The 16,526-nt window shown below is 42.1% G+C and overlaps 1 protein-coding gene across 2 annotated transcripts; it reads right to left on the reverse strand.

The window, feature by feature from the left end:
• Positions 1-2,222: 2,222 nt before the first annotated feature.
• dync2li1 (dynein, cytoplasmic 2, light intermediate chain 1) lies at positions 2,223-15,027 on the reverse strand. 2 transcript variants are annotated; one of them, XM_080781668.1, is made up of 13 exons: positions 14,925-15,027; positions 14,717-14,843; positions 12,999-13,033; positions 12,471-12,540; positions 11,899-11,987; positions 10,847-11,045; positions 9,961-10,029; positions 8,657-8,734; positions 8,395-8,474; positions 7,479-7,549; positions 6,683-6,780; positions 5,446-5,538; positions 2,223-2,989 (listed from the first exon to the last, which is right to left on the reverse strand). In XM_080781668.1, the coding sequence occupies exons 1-13, from the start codon at positions 14,936-14,938 to the stop codon at positions 2,927-2,929; spliced, it is 1,086 nt and encodes a 361-aa protein (XP_080637794.1). In that variant the 5' UTR covers positions 14,939-15,027; the 3' UTR covers positions 2,223-2,926. The 2 variants fall into 2 exon arrangements, with proteins under 2 accessions (XP_080637794.1, XP_080637795.1); XM_080781669.1 differs by having other exon boundaries at positions 14,717-14,838; positions 14,925-14,977.
• Between the last annotated feature and the right edge of the window lie 1,499 nt (positions 15,028-16,526).

Genomic DNA, 16,526 nt, shown 5'->3' on the forward strand with positions numbered 1-16,526 from the left:
CTTTCATCAGATCAAGTGTATTGATAAATTGATTCATGGTTCATAATCATAATGTAAAGCACAAAAGCCACAGTTTTAGAAGTCCTTTGGTGAATATTTTTTGTAATAACTATGCTGATGAACTGTAAATATGTTGTGCACATTTCAGTGAGAATGGGATGAGTATACCTGTATGATACATAATATTTGTACAGCCGTTTATGTTGCGATAATTATACTCTGAGATGGGATAAATGTAGAAGAACTCTGTAGATAGACAAATGTGAAATGATTTTGTATTTTTCTAGAGCACAATTTACATTCTGTAAACAAATGACTTACTTACTAGTTTTGTAAGCTAGTAAGTAGAACTAGTAAGTTCAATATATTGAATACATTTTGTATATGTTGCCTGAAACTAAATGGCATAATAGTGAATAAATAAATTGTGCACTCACTGCTATACCGTTTGTGTATTATTATGTTATGTGTAGGCCTTTATTTGTAATGTGCTGCCAACTAGTGTAATATTTAGAGTTTAGAGATGCTTTAGACCAGTGATACTCAACCTCAGGCCCGCGGGACCATTATGACTGGCCCACCAATGAAAATCTAAAAAAAAGAAGAAAAAATAAATAAATCTGAATGAAGTTATCTTTAATTACATTATTATAAGTAATACTATTAGAGTTGTACTATTACTCGAACGAAAATAAAAGCTTGGGGGGGGGGGGGGGGGGGGGAGATGCAATGCAAATGAAAGACATATACTGTGTATCCCTATTCCCTGACATAATTTTATAGCTAAACGGACAGAATTCTATTTTATTTGAAAGATGAAACCCAGCTGCCATTAATAGTTGGAAATGGAAATGGAAATTGCGGAAATTGCAGAAATTGTAATTGCGGAAATTGCAGAAATGGTGGAAATGGAAATTGCGGAAATGGTAATTGCGGAAATGGTAATTGCGGAAATTGCGGAAATGGTGGAAATGGAAATTGCGGAAATTGCGGAAATGGAAATTGCGAAAATGGTAATTGCGGAAATTGCGGAAATGGTGGAAATTGAAATTGAGGAAATTGCGGAAATAGAAATTGCGGAAATGTTAATTGCGGAAATTGCGGAAATGGTGGAAATTGCGGAAATGGAAATTGAGGAAATTGCGGAAATGGAAATTGCGGAAATGGTAATTGCGGAAATTGCTCTTCATTTATAGCTATCTATTTTCAGGTAGATTGTTTTATTTTACTCAGTCAGCCATATCACTACTCATTTTTTTTCATGAAAAAGGTCATAGCTGGGTAATCTATTTTCAGGCAAATTGTGTTTATTGTATTTTATTTTACTCAGCCATAACAATTTATTTTCTGTTAACCAACTTGCTGGCTGGCAGGCAGGCAGACAGCTACTCATAGACAGGCAGACAGACAGACAGCTACTCATGGAGAATTGGACAGGCAGGCAGTCAGACAGCTACTCATAGACAGGCAGACAGACAGCTACTCATGGAGAATTGGACAGGCAGGCAGACAGCTACACATGGACAATTGGACAGGCAGGAAGGCAGACAGCTACTCATGGACAATTGGACAGGCAGGAAGGCAGACAGACAGCTACTCATAGACAATTGGGCAGGCAGGCAGACAGCTACTCATAGACAGACAGACAGCTACTCATGGACAAATGTTATGTGCAATAATTTGTGCAGTTATGGAAACAGCTCTTTGTGTTTATGCAAGAAAATGTAACACATTTATTTATTTACATATTGTGTGCATGCACATTGTACTTTCATACATTTTGCGAAAATAAAGCAATTGAAAGAGAGAAGTTATCAAGTATCATTAATGTCGTAATTTTATCTACTGGCCCCTTGCCATTTTTGTAATGTGGCCCACAGGTAAATCTATTTGAGTATCCCTGGGTTATAGCCCATGTTTTTTGAAATTTTGAAAAAATAAGTTATCCTCGTTTCTCATCATTTTGGACCATGGGCTATAGCCCATATCGTACAGCATACTATAGCACGGCGTTTTTCATCATTTTTGAGGATTTGAAAAAATGAAAAAAAACATCGTTTTTCTGCAATACTCCGCAATTTTTCCGCAATACTCCGCAATACGCCGCAATTTTTCTAAAAATTCAAAAAACGATGCGCTATAATCCATCGTTTTTCCGCAATATTCCGCAATTCCTCCGCAATACTGCGCAATTTTTCTGCAACACTCTGCAATTCCTCCGCAATACTGCGCAATTTTTCCAAAAAACGATGGGCTATAACCTATCTTTTTTTGAATTTTTGGAGAAAAAAAATTGAGTGTTGCGGAGGATGAGAAACAATAGCAAATTGCGGAGTGTTGCGGAGGATGAGAAACATTAGCAAATTGCGGAGTGTTGCGGAGTGTTGCGGTGTGTTGCGGAGGATTGCGGAGGATTGCGGAGTGTTGCGGAGGATTGCGGAGGATTTTTCTCCATAAAATAAAAAACACTTGAAGAAACTACTACAGAAAACTGGAAACACCGCCAATGTGGCGCACTGCATCCTATCCGTAGGAATGAACAATTCTGGATCTGTGTTCCGAATTAACAGCACAAGTTTATACTGCATGTTACTGCACATACAGTATAATATAGAAATACATTATCATAGTAGTTGTTTGTTTGTTTTTTCACACACCCCGAGAACCAATGTAAGAAAATAAAAAGCACTTGTTTCACCCGGAGCAGAGAACAAAACAAAACAAAAATAAAACTCCTTACATTTACAGACCAATTGGAGGTAACAGATCCATGTAACACACCATATGTTTGGTCCAGGATCTCTATAGACAGGGATCTCTGTAGTCTACATTAAATATTCATGAACATAAAAAAAAAAAGGCAATCTGTTGAATGACCAGCTACGGGACAGTGTAAATGTGAGCAATAATAACGCAGATTTAACTGTTAGCTCTCAAGTTCCAGTCCTTTCCATGACTTGGCTGCATCCCTCTTATACTGCTCCAGTTCCTGAGAGAGAGAGACAGAGAGAGAGAGAGAGAGAGAGAGCTTTAAACACAAGACAAAAATACATCAAGTAGAAAACATTTGAGATAAAAGGGACCAATTCAATCATAAACCTGTGGTTTTATTTGAATTAGAGGACTGGAATCTGACTTTTAACTCATACATAGCTAAATGGCAGTAGCGATAGTTAGCACAGGCTAACATAGATTTGTTTCATTTTTTTTAGAAAGAGAGTTGTAAGATTTTTCTTTTTTTAAAGAGTTAAATAACAGGTTAAAGGGAAGACACCGGTCGTGCATCCAGCTTTTGTCGGCCGTCTATGCAAACACAATTGGCCCGTGTTGGGTGGAGGGAACCATGGAAGCCGGGCGCGGAGGATGGAATTGGTCATTGCACATGCTCTGGATACCCGTCAGCAGGGAGGAAGTGTTGGGCCGGAGGAGTAGGACCAAGGCCCTACGACGTCCTCCCGGTGGAGGCTCCTCACTGGCAGGTGAGTCAGTAGGATACGACAGCAGCGACTGTGTGTCAGTCAGTGTCCGTGTGTGGGGAGGAATTCATTGGCATAATGACTAAATTGGGCAGAAAAGGGGGTTAACCCATTTAGGCCTGACGTCGAAATGTAAGAATATATATTCAAAGATTTGTGCCGCATTTTTACGATAAAAAAAAAAATAGCAGGCATACAAGTTCATAGCGCGCCACTCGGTGGCGCGCTATGAGCTTGTAGATCTGCTATTTTTCAATAGCTAAAGTATAACATAATGCTTCATGTCCAACATTGTCACTATCATTATAAACAAGGTCTGACCTGGACAAACAAATGTAAAGTTAGTCACATGTACTAGGTGACGTCAGTGGCCCAAAACATCTTATTTATTATTCAACGCCAATAAAATGTACAGTATATTGGTCCAAGGTGTCGGCTCTATCTAAAGCAGGACAGTCAAATATTAATCCAAGATGTATACTGGGGCATTAACCCATTCTGACCGGGCACCCATTTTGGTGTTAGCATCATGTTATGCTTTACCTATTGAAAAATAGCAGATCTACAAGCTCATATCGCGCCACCGAGTGGCGCGATACGAGCTTGTAGGTCTGCTATTTTTGAAAAATTCTAAGAACGACTGACATTTTTAGAATCTGATCTCAGGTCAGAATGGGTTAATCAGACCAGTGTGTGTCCCGTGGAAACCTCGTATGAATCTGATCTCAGGTCAGAATGGGTTAAAGGCTTGGCAGGGCACCTCCTTTGTTTCCCCAGATGACCCAATGCACAGCAAGTATAAAACTATTCACCTTATGTGACTTGTTAGCACATTGAGCAAGACAATTTGCTCACCATACATTCATTTGAGGTTTCTGATAAAGATAAAGATGAAGGCTGCATAGGCCGAAACGTTGCTGTTTCCCTATTAAAAGTTGGTCACTGCATTTGAAGACAGTGTGCGGGTGTTTGTTCCTTTTTTAATTGTCGGGCACCGTACCCTCTCCTACGCACCTGTCGCCTGTACGTGTGCTGAAAGCCTTGCTTTTTATTGAGGTTTCTGATCCGAAATGTGTTGTGTTTATAGACGGTTGCGTCCCCTCTCAAACGAGCACTTGCCCAGGCTGTCGGGCAACCTGAAAGCAAACTCCAATTGCCCGAAGGTTTTATTTACCTGCCAGGGGCAGGTGGGCAACTCTTAGTGTCAACGCCTGAAATGTGCCAAAAGTTGGCTTCGCCGTAACGTTCTATTGGGAGGTAAGGGCAGGCTGGGCAGGTAGAAGATACCAATTTGCAAGTTACTGTATCTAGACATGTGTTTAGATAGGTCTGTGCAAGCCTTATTCTCTACATTAGAATTGGCATAAACCTTTAGCCCTTCACTCCACGGTACAGTATGAGCAGTAGGTGAGAGTCAGAGACTGATAACACCAGTCACGATGAGTTTGTACGATTGGAAAAGGCAACTGTGCCAGGGAGCCTTCCAGACACATACAGTAGATATGGCAGATACAGGAAAGGGAGAGATTTTGCCTTGGCTCAAGGCCCTGAGTTATATCACCGCCCATTAAAAAATCATACCATAAACGGGCCTTCACTACATGCAGGACAAAGGGTTACTATGGGACAGCGCTCTCATAACAAGTCAGATGACATGCAGGGAAGACAACTTAGACAGACCTTACAGGGAAAGTTCCGTTGCCAGCAGTGTGCTCAAGTCTAATCGGTTCTTTTGTCGTATTTCTTTATTTTTCTAAACCCATGAGTCAATGTGTGGTCATTGGGCCATTAAATAAATGTAAAGTAACTTCTTGAATCAATGAAATGCCAGTCCGTTTGTGACCCAATTAAATGCTGACAATTCATCTTTCGTTTATATACGTTTATATCATAGTTTCCCTTTTACAGTGCTGTTCAGTGCAATGTCCTTGTCAACGCAGCACACAGTCAGTGACCTGTATTGATTTACCTGGTCTTTCTGTGCCCTCATGGCATCGATCTGTGGCTCTATGTACTGAGAGTCCTTGGCTGGGTCCTTCAGCTCCAGGCGCGCACCGGTGCTCTGGACGCACGGCAACAGAAACACACAGATATCTTTCAAAAATAGCAGACCTATGAGCTTGTAGATCTGCTATTTTTCAATAGCTAAAGCATAACCTAAGCATAACACCAAAAGGGTTTCCCACCCAAAATGGGTTAAAGATCAGACATTGAAATAAATGTATCAGGATGTATTATAACTGTCTGTGTTCTAACACGGAAGAGGAAGTAATCAATCTATGAGGGCCCTTTGTGACGAAGTTGTTTGTTATGAATTATGTGCTGGTTACAAAAGGTGAGCACACCGGGAGCAAGATGAACAAATGATCCGAAAGTGTGACTGTAAAAATCATGCTGTTCATTTGGTGATGCCTCGTTCATACGGGTCGTACTCACTGCTCAAACAACAGTTACAATTATTCTGAAATAAAAGCCCTCTGATGTGACTATCAGTATTAAATCGAAAATCGAAATCAGACCAGCCTCTCCTCTTTTGTGGAAATCTGACGAACGTTTGACCTACTCACCAATAAAAAGACGGGTTGTGTCAATAGAAAGCCTACTTTCCTTAGTGGACGCACTCTGAGCCCCCCACCACATGTATAAACTCTACTTTTTGGCCAAAAGGGATTTAGTTTCCACCGAAAAAAAATAATACTTTTAGTTACTCCGCTGCGCCCTCTACCGATATTACCCAGAGAACTGCCTCATTGAGAATATTTTTCCTCCGGTGAAAAAAAATCCCTTTCTGGCCAAAAAGTACCGTTTATACGTGTGGTGGGGGGGCTCAGAGTGCGTCCACTAAGGAAAGTAGGCTTTCTATTGACACAACCCGTCTTTTTATTGGTGAGCAGGTCAAACGTCCGTGAGATTTCCACAAAAGAGGAGAGGCTGGTCTGATTTCGATTTGAGATTTAATACTGATAGTCACATAGCCTTACTGAAGGGCAGAATCGAAGCAGTAGAAGGCTATGGACCAGAGCTAACTTGAACATTACTTTTTGTCATGTCTATGAGATGATCGTACTATACATCTGCAGATTTGGAAAACCACCTGAATTGAGTCTCGTCTCCACAGTGTGAAGCTAAACATCTACTGCTCCCGGGCGTCAGCAGGTGGGGTGCTGTGCCAAGGGGAGAGATCTTGAGTATACAGTATGACTCACCTCAGGGGGGAAGACATGCTCATAGACCTTCTTCCAGAGGTCCAGTGGGTTTCGGGCGTGCAGAGACGTAATGTCCACATCGCTGCTAGGTGGAGAACCTGGTAGCAGAACGACACGTCACCTTGAATTCATATAGTTAAGTGTTTTCCAATTTCACGACAGTCAGGGGCCCTTTTCCACCAAAAATAACGTTGGTTCTAGAACTGGTTCCGTTCTTTATTTTTTTATGATGGTCTACTCTACTGTACATCACTTCTGCATCATGTACAAACTGCTCCTCCTCACCTACAAAGATCTCCATGCCCTAGCCTAGCGCCCCACGGTATCTGTCAGTCCTCCTCAAGGACTAAACCCCTCAGCGGAACCCGAGTTCCTCACCATCCATCACGGCAAAAAGCGGACCCTCTGCGATGGAGCTTTCTATATGGCAGCCACTGCTCTTTGGAACTCTCTCCCTTGGATTTGTTTACTCATGCATTTGGCAATTAGTTTGTTTGTTTACTTTTGTGAATTATAAAGCGTCCTTGGGTTTCTTGAAAGGACTATATAAATTAAAGTTATTAGTATTATAAATTACAGTAAATTATATAATACTCAGGGTAAGAAGTAGTATTTTTTGGTTCCAGTTCCGAATCAATCTGAACCAATTAATTTGGTACAAAATTAGGCAGGAAAAAAAAGAACGGAATCGGTTCAACCCCCGGTGGAAAAGGGGCCACTGTGTTTGAACCACACACCTACAGACTCACAGCAGCTGCAGTGCTCACTTTGGCCACAGGGAGACACTGTTGCTCACCTATCTGGCTGAGAGAGTCGGAACCGGCAGGTATGATCAGAGGCTTGCTGGTGTCACATGACACAACCTTACTGATAAAACAAACACACAGAAACACACGCAGCTCAGTATGGTTGAAAACATGAAAACCCCAAGTCAAGTGAGGGGCGCTCTTATCATCATACATCATCATCACATTCCGTGCTCAGCCAATCAAATCATTTCTGTGGTACAAACAGACAAAGCTGCTGGGAATAGATAGGGCTACCGCCAAGGGGCCAGCTAGGCACTCCAATGTTGAAGCGCTGGGCCCTAGTGGTAAGAGGAAGGACTGCAGGCGGACCCGTGGATTCATGACGAGGAAACCCCGTGCAGCTGGGCTTTAACATTGAGCGCTCGGTTGCACTTCCGCATTTGACCTCCAAATTTAGGGAAATAGACGGTCTTTCCGGTGGCTTCAAAACGCCACTGAGCAACTTCCACTGACATGAATAGCGGAGGGGGCGGAGCTTCGCGCCAGATCAGTCTTTATCCTTTTAATACTCTATGGCCCATCAAAAAGTGACATTTAACGAGGACATTTTGGCAAGGATAGGAAAGTGTGAGGTCAACATGACATTGTTTGGGTCCATGTTCCCGACTCCCCACAGGTGACAGGTGAGAGGGGTCAAAAGTCTACTCTCTCTATACACAGTCACATTTTACAAAGCATTCGTTAGCTTTGCCTTTTTTCTTTCTTGCAAATGAAGTTAGTGAGTGATTTAGAGTTAATTATTTCAATTTTTTATTTTCTATTTTTTACATAAACTCGGAATGTCATAGGTGAACATATAATGTCAAAATTAAATTTGAACTTGTAGATTGTCTATTTTCTCTCGAGGTTGAAATAAAGGTTATGATGATGATTGGTGCAGTATGTGAGTTATGATCCTCGTACCCTCTTTCTTGACCAAAGGCCAGGTGGGAGAAGAAGGTCTTGGTTTTAGACATCAGGGTCTCTGACTTGATGCTGGTGAACTAAAGAAAAGACAAGACTGTGAGATCGAAGAAGAAATCAGGACAATGTGAAAAGATGGCGGCTGTTCAAATGGATGGAGTGACTGGAGCGTGCGTTGATAAGCGGAAGCCATTTGCATTGTCATAATTGACAGAAGAGGTGCTCAACGTTGGATGTTTTATATGCAAATGAATACACTCACTATTAGAGATGCTGCGTAGTAGTGGGCGAGAAAGCGTAAGGTCTTACTGACCACTTTCCTCTTCTCCGAGTCAGATTCCTGCAAACAAGATAGAAAATGTGTCATGTGTCAGCATGGTCAAGTACCGGTAGTTAATTTTTTTTAATGTTTATCCCACGATTTTGTAACCCATTTTTCACCCCTGTGTCAATTATCTAATGTGATCCTGGGCTCTACACACCCTCCACCAACCTAGTCCCCATATATGGGGGACAAGGGGAGAGCAACGGACTTGAACTCATGCTTCCTTCATGCCTGAGTGTCCAAGTTGCTGCTTTACACCTGACAGGGGGGGGGGGGGTTTCCCTGGTTAGACGTAGCGCGTGGATTAAGGAACACGTTATTCCGACCAGTTCCTTTCCCCTCCATCAGGCAGTTTAGAGACCAGGATTACTGCATGTTTTTTGTGAGGGTACCTACCCTAGGGGACACGGGGAGAACATGCAAACTCCACACAGAAAGGCCCTTTCGCCAACCCCGCCTAGGGTCAAGTAGTTCTAAAGACAAACTCATGGCCCAAAAGGCTAAGTGAGTGTGAAGTAAGCACAAAATGACTGTGTGACGGGACAATAACAAATAATCGTTCATTACTTTTGTTGTGCTGCGAATTCAGTACCATTTTACCCTAGCCTGGTTAACCAGTGGTTAACCAGCCTCTAGTTGACCCTGATAAAAGGCCCATGCGGGCCGAAACGCGTTGGTTGTTTATTTTTTAGCACTTGTTTTTTTTATTTATCTAATGGAATAAAGGATTTTTATTATACCTCAACTGCACAGAGCTGCCTTGGATCCTCTTTCAAGTTCGCCACCTTCCACATTGATCTTTACTCAAAGGTATATAGAACTTTTAAAGAACTCGTGTGCTGTATTATTGAAACCCTCTCCAAAGAGCACCTGCTTGCCGTTTTCTACATAAAGGACCCACAAAGCGCTTCTTCTTTTCTTATAGATTTGCTAAAAATTGTCTAAAAGCTCACAACGCGTTGCGTCGGCTATTTTTGGTATTCCCCCAGAATAGGGATGCAGAGGGTTCAGGTGGTTAACAAAAGTGGCATTTTAAGTTTTAAGCATATTTTGATTATCACTATATCGTTAATCTAAATTATCTTTGCCACAATAATCGTGACGTGTAATTTTCATATCGTCCCATCCCTACTATGTGATGATGAAGTGGTAAATGAAGTGAAAACAAACAAAATATGAAAATGTGTGTGCAATAAGTGAAGTGGAGAATGAGTGTAGTCAGTCCACAGTGTGTAGCCCACCTGAAAGAGGTCATATTTGCTGCCGATGATGAGCAGAGGAACGGGGAAGGGGTTGATCAGTTCTCTGTCCTGTGGATGGAGTCACAATGCGCTAGTCAACAACATACAAGCATTCTCAGTGTCATCCTAGATCTAGACTAACTTGATACTCATGAGCTAAGTATTGTTGAATAACTGACATAGCGGTATGACTGGTGAATGACTCAAGGATTTGCCTTCATGATTCAGTGAGACACATTTTTGACATTGCCTGAACCGTGTCTGACTGCTAACCTTATTTTCTGTGGACCTGATCAAAACTGTACGTACAGTTGTTGTTGTCATCTTATTTCATTCAGAATATACTGACTGATGAACTTCAATAGGGCAAGGCTCAGCATAAATGAATGCACAAAAGTCACCCTTCGGGCCAATGATCACACAACTTGTGGAAAGGTTTTACAATTGACCACTAGGGAGCACTATGAAGGCAAAAACATAGCACAAATCACACTATGAATAAGAAATAGTTTGTGCAATCGTCATAACAAAGCTCACAGGATATGTTTCATAACACAGAACAGAACCATCCGTGCAAATAGAACATTCACCCAATAAGGGTGAATTATTCCAAACACTTGGCTGGTGGAAATGTGACCACATATCCTCGTTTGTTCATGCACAACCAAACTATGTGGATATGTTTAAAGCTGTGGAAACATGCTATTGAAATTGATAGTGGGGGCTTTAAGCTAAATGCAATTAATGTACTGTGTACTACTGTGTACTTGTGTAGTATTAATGTACTAGCCTTTAGCCTTTCAAATGAAGTATTATTTATGTTCTTGGTGATGGAGTCTCGCAATCAAATCAGATCAAATGAATCCATGAAGAGCTGAGGTCTCACCGGATAGTCTTTGGGTAAGACACGTGCTGCTGGCTGGACAGAGGCCTGCTGCTTGCCTCCGCCCTGGGCCTTTCCTACTCGCTGCACCTGGGAGAAGGCCTTCTGCACCTGGGTTTGTGCCTCTAGCAGCAGCCTTTCAGCGGTGGCCCACAGGGCATTGGGCTTGGACAGGTCCAGGATTAGAATGACTGACAGTGTCCTGGGAAACACAGGGAAATGGACTTGTGCTGTAGTAGCAGAATAAACCCAACGTTGTCACACCGTCCCCTCTCAGGGATGTTGCACGATAACAGTGGTGGAAGAGGAGATGTTATACCTAAAGTACCAATACAGTATCAATACCGCAATAGCACAAGCTCACAACGCGTGGCATCGCAACGTGGTCTGAGCTTGTAGATAAATAGGGATGAAGTGGCTAATGCATGTTTTAAATTAAACTCTACGAAGTAACAAGTAACTCAAGATTTCAAATACTTGTGGTTACAATATTGCCCTCTGAGATGTAATGGAGTAGAAATAAACGTATTTAACATTGGAAATACTCCAGTAGACGTTCCACCACTGCACAATATACTGCCTCATTTCCAGCAGACCATGAACACTCTGCTCACAACCAAAAACTCCCACGTAGCCTGCAACAAAAATCTACGTTTTTCCAACATAAAGCTGTCAGAATAAATCATTTAAATGCACTGTATAATTCAATAATATCGTGTATAAACACAGGCACATTCTTTTTTATGTGATAAAAGCATGCATAATATCTTTATAGAGATGATTGTGTTTTCTCAGGAAAACAATATTGTCGTAGCTTCCGTGTTGGTCTCCAGAAAGATGTAGAAGTGGATTTATCCAAGTGGCGAGTGTACAGTTATACGAAGGGGCTTACCGATATAATATAAACAATGTTACACTATAGCGTGCACACAAACGCATCTATTTTACACACAACACAACACATCATCATGTACTATCTCATCTTGTAGTGTGTATTACTCTTAAAATAGCAGTATAAGTCATATAGGACACAAGAGAGTGTGCTTGTGGTCTACCTGATATTATTTGTTGAGATGGGGATCTGGACCAGGTCTGAAAGGGATGTGCCCCCTCCCAGCTCCCAAATGTGGGCTATATCTTTGGGCTGAAAGACAGAGATCACCTTGCTGTCAGACTATTTAAACAAAAGGTGTGGTTTATTATTTGTCTGTCTTAAAAAAAAAAAAAGCACAGGGACGTTACAATGTAATGATACAAGCACATGTATGTGTATACTGTGTAAATTGATGTGCCCAAATAAATAAACATATACAAAAAAAACAAAGGTGTGCTCATTCATGTGCAGTTGTGCTACCACCAAGCTATGTGTTCCACATATTCTATAAACAAGAGATAATAGAGAATGAATTAAGAATATAGACAGTAGATATTGAGAATGACCATGTGTTGTACTCCACTGAAGAAGGGGTGTTCACCGGGATGGTTTACCAGGCGGCTAACGAGATATATAAGCACACAAAATACACATCATGTGACGGACCCACTAGATGGGGATCTTGCTGAAACGCTAGGTCCTCCTCCATAGTATTCTATGCATGGTTGAAGATCATGTTTTGGAATAACTTACTGTGTTGTGTCCTCGAGCCCGTCTTCCGAAAGTGTATTCCAGTGCAAGGGTAGGCTTCGACGGTTCATCTCTGAATATAGAAAAAAAGAAAGGTGAAGGAAAGACACAGAGTAGCCGTCTCAACTGTGCCGGTGTGGATTTGAACCGTCTGCGGTGGTGGGCAGTTACTTTACCGCTGCGCCACCAGAGCACCTGTGATAATGTCAAGTTTACCCTGGCGTTCCTATTTTGGGCAACATTTTCACAACTTTTATAATGTTTTAAAAATAACAGCTTAGATAGTCAAAGTATAATATAGGGCTTAAATCGTTAAGTACTTTAAAGTTTAAACATGTATACATAGCCAGGAAGGAGACTGTCTGTGTTACCTCAAAGCACAATAGTTTCTTGTGACACCTGTCTCATCTTTAAATTATACCCCCTCAAAACCTTGTTCTACTAGTTGTAGATATATCACATACCAGAAACCTTCATACAAATGCGTGCCATGATCTGGACTAACTTTGGTCCATCCTTCCCTGCACTCACCTCTCAAGACACCTGAGGAGAATGGAAGTTTTACCCTGGAAAGGGGAAGAAAGTGTGTGCTTCCATTAGAAAAATGTCATGTCAATGTTAGTGTACCTTAGATTTGAGAATCAGGACTTTGCTGACAAAATTACTCAATTAAAGAACGAGACTAGAGCCCCTCCAGCCCTGTTTATTGACAAAAAAAGTGTGGAAAAACACCTCAGACACACCAAGTCAAAAAGTCCAGGGCCGGATAACATATGTGGCAAGGTTCTCTCAACATGTGCTGAACAGCTCTGCAGCATTTTTCATTTTATTTTTAACTTATCTCTTCAACAACAGCGGGTCCCTAAGTTATGGAAACAGTCCACTATTGTCCCAGTTGCCAAAATTAGGACCCCAAAGTCATTAAATGACTTCAGGCCTGTTGCTTTGACTTCATAAATAATGAAATGTCTGGAAAAGCTAGTCAAAGATAACATCCTAAAGCAGGTGGAGAAATCTCTAGATCCCCTGCAATTTGCATACAGGTCTGGAAGAGGTGTAGATGATGCCACTATCACCCTACTGCATTTCCTGTACCGCCACCTTGAGGGGAAAAAAACACAGGCCAGATTGTTGTTTGTTGATTTTTCCTCAGCCTTTAACACGATCCAGCCACATCTTCTAGCCCAGAAGCTAATCAGTTATTTTAAACTGGATCTTAACCTTGTTGGCTGGATCTTAGACTTCTTAACTGTTAGGTCTCAGTGTGTGAGGGTAAATGAGGTCATGTCTTCTCTGCTGCTCTCCTCCACTGGTTCTCCCCAAGGCTGTTGTCTCTCCTCACTGTTGTACATTCTGTATACCAACGACTGTTGTAGCCATCACCCTAACAGGTATATTGTCAAATTTGCTGATGACTCTGTAATTGTTAGCCTCCTTGAAGACAATGAAGTACAGCATGGGCCAGTTGTCGATGACTTCATATCCTGGTGTGACAAGTCATTTTTACAGCTAAATGTGACCAAAACTAAAGACATGATCATCAGCTTTAGACGGACTCTTCCCAGTCCTGCTCCTACACTCATTAAGGGCACAGAAATTGAAGTCGTAGAGAGCTACAAATACTTGGGTGTCGTTTTGGACAACAAACTCTCATTTGACTCTCATGTTGCCTCCACTTCTAAAAAAATCCAGCAGCGTCTTTTTTTTCTGAGGAAAATGCGTTCCTTTAATGTCTCATCTGTTATGATGACTCTTTTTTATAGAAGTTTTATTGAATCTGTTCTCATGTTTTGTATGGTTGCCTGGTATGGTAACCTGACCTTAGCAAACAAGAACAGGCTCAGCAGCCTCGTCAAAGTGGCCAGTAAAATTTCTGGGAGAACCCAAGCCCAATTTATAGATCTGTACAAGAGGCAGATGCTTAAGAGAACCTCCTCCCTCCTGGAGGTATCGGATCACCCACTTCGGTCTGAGTTTGAACTGTTGCCCTCAGGTCGTCGGCTGAGGGTGCCCGCCACAAAGACCAATCGGTTCAAATTATCATTTGTCCCAGCTGCTATTCAACTACTGAACAGCAAATAGCACTTTATTTTTGCCCTTTTTGCACATACTGCCCACTAATGCACTTTTGCTGACTTTGCTATTACTGTACGTCATGAATTCTCTGTCTCTAGTGACCCGTTCTTAGTCTTGTAATGAATGTTTACCATGCCTGTGATGTAATGTACAGTGTGTAGTTGTTATCCTACCCCAGCCTTACTCCCCATCAGGAACACGGTCCTCTCGCTAATAACAGGTTCTCCTCCGTCTTCCTCTCTGGATCCATTCTCCCTAGTGTGCACCTCCGCTGCGGCCAGCTCCCATAACGTGTCTGTGCTGAATTGCGAGAAAGATATTGTTTAATATTCCGACATCGAAACTACTACTGAACAAAATAATTGTGTCCGAGAATCTTACCTTAGCTTTGGCATTCCAGCTAATATTCTCTCGTCTTCATAGCTACCATGCAATGTCGAGAAAAACCAAAATAAACGTTGCCTAAGCAACGCCGCCGCAGGCTGATGACGTGTAAGTACTATAGTCTAACCTCGCATCACCAGGCTTTCCACCGCCTCGGAGGAAAGCCTGGTCTCTGTTCCAAAAGTCCGGGACCGGATGATATGCCTACGTCACGTTGTAGGTAGCTTCCCAAACAGGATGTACCCAAAATAATCCCCCCTCCCCCGCGATCAAAATGTTAGTTCCTACCAATTAATATGCTTCTGATGCGGCGTACTTTAGTTTCGTTGAATTTTAAAATACATAGCGTAGCGAGAGTGCGGCACAATGGCAACTGGCGAGTAAAGTCGGGGGGGAACCAATACTCTATGGGGGGAACTAACATTTTGATCGCGGGGGAGGGGGGATTATTTTGGGTACATCCTGTTTGGGAAGCTGCATACAACGTGACGTAGCATATCATCCGGCTCATACCGAAATGAAATGGTGCCCAGGCTAGGTAAACCATGACCCAGTTAGACTAACTATACTATATTACACACTTCCTTAAAGAGTCTGAATTTTTTCCAAGGCATCAAATAAATCACAAAACAAGTGTTAGGAAACAAGAGTATATGATGCTACACACTGAGGTCACACTCAGCCACAGTACCATCTTCATCCTGCTGTCTGCTCGGTGTCTCGGTGTTCATTTATAGGACAGGTATACTCCTCATACGGATCCAATGTGTTAAAGGAGAATTCCATGCTAGAAGGCTTTCTTACCTTTATTTGTAGTTATGTCCCCACCAAAGAGGTCCAGGTGTTATTTTGTGCATTATTGGCTATTTCCCCTAATATAAGTCGTCATGAAATGGGGACGTACCACGGCGCTCTATTGTATGTGTTGGCTCACTGGAAACACACTGCTGCACTAGTGTCCTCGAGTCAGCGCAGGCACACTCTTCCTGGTTTTTAGACAGCTGGTGGATGGAAAATGAAGCTTGCACACAGCTTCCATTTGCCGCGGGAGCAAGTGTTTCCGGGAATCTGGCCGACGCGGCATTCTGCCGCTTAGGTAGAGCTGAATTTCCAACCACCAGCTTTCTAAAAACCAGGAAGAGACGCATTCCACGCATGGAAGCCCAAGTGTGCTTACACCCAGTGGGTTGCAAATGGCCCCATACCGGTGTGTAACTCTGAGAGTGTACAGATGGAACCAAATGGATCCATAAAGATAAGGGTCCATTTGGTTCCATATGTACACATTCAGATTCATGGGGTTCCTTGAAATTAAAATGTTTGAGAAACACTAGGTCTATAGACCAAAGAAACAGATCAAGCCTTAATCACTCCGTAACACCTATGAAGGAAGTAGGGAAGGGGCCTGGAAGTAGGAGTAGGAGTTCTTTCCAAAATGGCTGGTGTGCACTTAGTTTCTGATTTGATAACCTTGTCCTAAATAGATTATATGGTGGTGTGTGAACTGCCCAATAAAAGGTTCCTATAATAATTTAAGCTTTATTTCCACTCCATTGAGCTTCATACTAGCTGTCACAGCAATACAATAAAAGTGCAAAC

This window comes from Protomyctophum bolini (assembly GCF_963924005.1).
Source record: "Protomyctophum bolini genome assembly, chromosome: 14".
NCBI classification, from domain to species: domain Eukaryota; kingdom Metazoa; phylum Chordata; class Actinopteri; order Myctophiformes; family Myctophidae; genus Protomyctophum; species Protomyctophum bolini.

What these genes read in the sequence shown, in the direction of transcription:
- dync2li1 (XM_080781668.1), bottom strand. An exon ending in GGGCTCGAGGACACAACACA is followed by an intron (nt 11,988 to 12,470) that starts GTAAGTTATTCC and finishes TCTGTCTTTCAG; the next exon opens with CCCAAAGATATAGCCCACAT. An exon ending in TCTTACCCAAAGACTATCCG is followed by an intron (nt 10,030 to 10,846) that starts GTGAGACCTCAG and finishes CTCCATCCACAG; the next exon opens with GACAGAGAACTGATCAACCC.